This window comes from Colletes gigas, unplaced genomic scaffold (genome assembly GCF_013123115.1).
Source record: "Colletes gigas isolate AHSC1104 unplaced genomic scaffold, ASM1312311v1 Colletes_gigas_Sc00031, whole genome shotgun sequence".
In the NCBI taxonomy this organism is placed as follows: domain Eukaryota; kingdom Metazoa; phylum Arthropoda; class Insecta; order Hymenoptera; family Colletidae; genus Colletes; species Colletes gigas.
In genome coordinates, this window is record NW_025106660.1 from 990,033 (window position 1) to 995,106 (window position 5,074).

The 5,074-nt window shown below is 36.5% G+C and overlaps 1 protein-coding gene across 1 annotated transcript; it reads right to left on the reverse strand.

Annotated features, from left to right (window-relative positions):
• Nucleotides 1-1,349: 1,349 nt before the first annotated feature.
• LOC122401993 (targeting protein for Xklp2 homolog) lies at nucleotides 1,350-3,295 on the reverse strand. The gene is made up of 2 exons (XM_043404482.1): nucleotides 3,268-3,295; nucleotides 1,350-3,063 (listed from the first exon to the last, which is right to left on the reverse strand). The coding sequence occupies exon 2, from the start codon at nucleotides 2,859-2,861 to the stop codon at nucleotides 1,350-1,352; it is 1,512 nt and encodes a 503-aa protein (XP_043260417.1). The 5' UTR covers nucleotides 2,862-3,063; nucleotides 3,268-3,295.
• Nucleotides 3,296-5,074: the final 1,779 nt, after the last annotated feature.

Consider the following 5,074-nt stretch of genomic DNA (forward strand, 5'->3'; position numbering starts at 1 on the left):
TATTACTTTGGCCCCTATAATCTCCCATTAAAATTTTCCCCAGGGGTGGCTGAACATCCTGTATAATTTGGAACAACAATTCCAAATAATATGATTGAAAACAATTTCTTATAATTCTAATACAAGGATCCAAACATTCCAGGTTTGATTATTCTATATGCTTCCCATCAATTGCCGCCAAACAATTTGCATTCTTTTTTCATATAAATTCAAACAGCTTTACAGACTTTTCTAATAATTGTACCAACCAACTGTAGAATGTCTAATTCTGAAACTGTAATGCAGATCTACAAGATAGCAGGCATATACTATCGCACGAGCCACGTGTACGCGAGCTCGACACTTCGCACAATTTCGGGAAAACGATAAAGAACGCTAGTGTGAGCCTTTCCTTCTTGCTCTTGTAACAGCTGAAATACGATCTCGCGATAATCGGCATACGATTTATAGTTAAAATTAGAGATCAAACAGAAGCGATGCCTATGATGCTCGTTTTCCGTTATTGGAAAGACGGACAGAAGTAAAATAGATGTACAATAGTGTGGTCTTTGTACATTTGAAATGAATTAAACTATATTGTTGAAGCTATATAATATTCTTGGAATACAAATTCATTATATATTTTATGTGATATAAAACTAAAGTAACCATTACAATCTTGTTAGTAGGGAACACATCTTATAAAAAGAAAATAAAAAAGGAATAATGATAATAAAAATAAACAAAATAAACTTATTTACCTCATCTTTAACTACAAGAGTTATAGCCAGATTTTGTAATGAATCATTGAACGTTTAGTTAATTCAATTAAATAGCAATTTTAATGTTGATATGAGTACAGATAGATTGTTTTTTTATGAAAACAATTCATATAATTACAAATCTATACAAAGGGTTTCAAAAGGTATGGTCATTTAGACTAAAAAAATTAGAATGTTTATATGAGATTACTATAAAAAGTGTTATTGTATGTGATTTAATAAAATACCAGTGAAATAATTATTATTTATCGATCGTGTTTTCTATTATAGTAGACATTATACATATTAAAATTACGTAAAATATTTTTTAACAGTAGAATCGATACAGTTAAATGAAAGGGATGTTTTTAGTTTGGATAAAAAGAATCACAAAGAATGAGAGAGATACATTTAGTTAAAATTCAGAGCTTGATTGCACTATTCATGTATGTACGACAGTATATACATGTAACGTTTAAATATTTGTTATATCTGAATAATAATATTCTATATATGAAAATATTAATATATTCAATAATATACTCACTACATACACTCAGAATAATTATAAGGTAAATATTTTAAGTTGGATACAGATGTAAGTGGAATTTAAGAAGCGTGTTCCTTTTTTTTAGTATTCTTTACAATATCCTGCTTCGTCGGTTTCTTTTTTGTATCAATTGTAGAAACGCGAATATTTGGCTGTTTATTCTCTTGATTGTTACAACTTTTTATTTGTTTGGTTGTAACTGATTTAGCGGCATTCTTTACATTGGGTACTTTGACTTCCTTAAAATTTGGTACCGGATTGGCACGAAATATTTGTATCTTTTTATCATTTTCTTGCATTTGTTTAACAAATTCTTTTTTCTTTTGAGCAAGACATTTATCCCTTTCAGCAAAACTAAACGGATGCGAAACTACTGTTCGTTTTTTCACAGTTTGTTCTTCGCTTGTTCTTGATTGTTCTTCAGTCGGCTTTGTCGATTTTAAAAATTTTGGTGCGGGTCTTGCACGAAATTCGACTTTTATTTTATTGGTATCTTGAATCTGTATATTCTTCAGTTTTTCCGATTTTTTCTCCGCGCATTTTACGTTATTGTCCATAGAATGTTGTGATGTATTTATTTCTGAATCTGAGGCGTGAGGCGTTTTCTTCGGCCGAGTTAAACGAGATTCTTCTGCAACGGTAAGTGGTTTTTTTGCTACTTTCTTTAGAGCGGATGGAGCTTTCAAAATGTTAAGTGGTACAGGGTTTGCTTTTATTTGATGTTTCTTCATTTCTTCAAGTTGTAAGGTTTCACGTTCCTCTTTACTTAAAATAGTAGTATGTCTTGCTCTCCGCATACTTCTCAATGCTGGAGAAATTGGATGAGTCAGTTTCATCGGGAATTGTTTCAAGTTTATCAAGGGACCTGGCTTTAAATTTTTTTTACTGATTGTGCGAAATCTTTGCGGTGTATTAGTTTGAAATTTAGAGACTGCCTCTGCCAAACTTATAAATTTGCTTGAACGTCTGCGACTCTTTATTACACTGTGCCTGCGATATTGGCACGTGAGTACTTTCGGCTGCGATCGTTTGACTTTACACATTTTAGATTGTCTTTGCAGCACGTTCGATGCACAACCAATTTTATAAGATTTTTCATCCAGTGTCAAGTTTTTCATAACTTTGCTTAAACTATTTTCTGTCTTTGTCTTCACAGAATGCTTTTTATTATCATACGGTATAAAATATGTTATGTTGTCTTTAGTATTTTGTACAGGTTCTAAACTATCATTGAAATTTGTTTTCACCAAGTTTTTCGTAACTTTGCTTAGACTATTCTTGGTCTTCGTCTTCACAAAATGCTTTTTGTTATCATGTGATATAAAATATGATATGTTATCTTTAGCATTTTGTACAGGTTCTAAGCTATCATCGAAATGTCTTTCTGTATTTGGTGATTTAGCTATACTATCATTCTTGTAAAATACAGATAAATTGGATTTCAAGTTAGACTTCAATTGTATCAAAGGTTTATGTGCTTCATATTCGATATGTGTGTCAAAATAATTATCGGATGGCAATTGCGGACTGCATGTAAAGTCTGTCCATTGTGGAGCACAATAGTCGTCCATTCTTAAAAAGTCTTAAAAAGTGTACTAATCAATTAGATAATAAATTTTATTAGTTCATTTGGTTCATTTTAGTTTGATTTATATTTGTCAGAATATTTTTTTGTAATACAGTCGTCCATCATTAAAAAGTGATCAATTAGTTAATAAAATTACGAAGAAATTACACTACACTGGCACCAAGTGGATAATATGTGAGCATAATCTGTAAGGAAACAAAAATATAAATAAAATATGAAATATTACGTACTTCGTACGTGACAGAATTTATATGCATCTTGAAAATATATTTGTAATAATTAAAATTTATACCATCTTCATAATTTCATACTACCAATCGTTTGTGCGTTTAATAATCTTGTTACAGTTCTGGAAACAAGCTCATTCTTAGGAAGAAATTGCGTCTTACCTTAAATATTTTAGTCTTCGAAGACAGGAGACGCGGTTAAAGTATACGTTAACGAATTTGAGTTTGAAATTTGTTGAACATTTACTTGATTGGTTGAGAAAACAACTGTGTGCACACGTTAAAAACAAAATATCACTATATAATTTTGCACTGTTACGCTATCACGTGAACGTAGGTTTTGTTGCGATCTCCGCTGGTATGAATCTGTGTATTATGTGAAGTTAGCTCTAAGACATAGGGATATCAAGGTTTGATGTGAGAGCGAAATTCAAACCGACCAGCGTATTGTAATAAACAACGAAATCGTACGCTTTTCAACGTGGGCGATCAAGCTGGGGAAGGTAGAGAGAAAGGAAAGCATTTCTTAGATACTTAGTTTATTTTCTAAAGGCCGTGTCGAATTCGAGTTTCCATCGTTCCTTTAGTTTATTGTTTAGTTATTACGGACCGTGCCGAATTAGCTATTTCCGTTAAGAGTTTCAATGGTCTTGACACACAGCAGGGCCTCGCGACACTTCGCTTCGAGTTTCGTTTACTTTCACAAGGGTCATAAATTTTCTTAAGGGTTGCTTAGGCCGCTAGCCTCGTTTTCTCTCTCGACTCCCACGCTCTCTCTCACGCGCGCCCGCTCCAACATGGCCGCGTAACCTCCACCTCCACGCGGCTCGGGGGTGGATCATCGATCGAAGACGATCCGGACGGATGGGGCAGGGCACAAACCCCGATTGGACCAGGACAATCCAGAGGGAGGATCGAGGAATATTCCGGAGAAGGGATGAACATCGAGGACGACGAGAAGATTTCCGCGGAGGAACAGATCGATTTCGAAAGTCAACCAAATTGTATCTAAAAGTCGAGACGAAGGCGAATAAATCTTACCAACCATTTTTCGAACATACTTAGTAGTTTGATTTTTGCGCGCCTCGCCGAGCAGAGCGGTTCAGCGCTCCACGGGCACCAATCCACCGTCCTTTTTCCCTAAACCACGATCTCGGGACGCAACAGTTTTGTTGTGGTCGCCGCCTGGCGCCGTGTAGCAGAAGCTCTGGGGGGCGCGAGGTTTAAATCAGATTACACGAATGTAATAGGAAAGAGAGACAAAGTGGAGTCCGCGCCAATTCTAAGGTTTAAAAGTGGTTAGAGATTCTTTTAATGACTTCACTTCGGGTCATAAATTAGCCAATAATTTATTGGAGACGGATGTTTGGATCGTCGTGAGCTCCCCTTTGATCCCTTCTCCTAAGTGTGTAATTCCTGGAACTTGGGCCGTGCGCTATCGATAGCCGGAAACGGGCTGCGTGGGAAAGCCGATAACGGCCACGTGCTGCAGAGGACCGTTCTCGAGGGATCGGGGGTGTGCCGAGGAACGCGCGTGCGAGAGTTTTGCGCCCGGCCCGAACAAAGGAAGGGACGATCTGGAGGGACCTACGTGTGGGCTGGGCTGGGCCTCGACCGGCCGGCAGAGCGACACTTGAATCCGGAGATCGAAAGTGAACGGACGTATCATTGTAACTTAAGCGAGATCGTACTTGTATTATTTGAGTTAGTTAATAGAGTTGAATCGGCAAAGAGAGGATGCATCTTGAATTAAGAGAGCGGAAGTGTACGAACGGGTTACAAGATACAAAATCTTGGTTGTTTTGTTTTATATTCCTTTATTGAGTTAATTAAAGTACTATTTACGTGTGTTCAAATCCTTGTATCCAGTTATTATTTTCCTTATCTAGCGATCTCCGTTTGAAACTCCCGCGTCCAAGGAGCAGAGTGCCTTAGCACTCCACGGGCAGCGTTCCCCGCCGAATTCCCT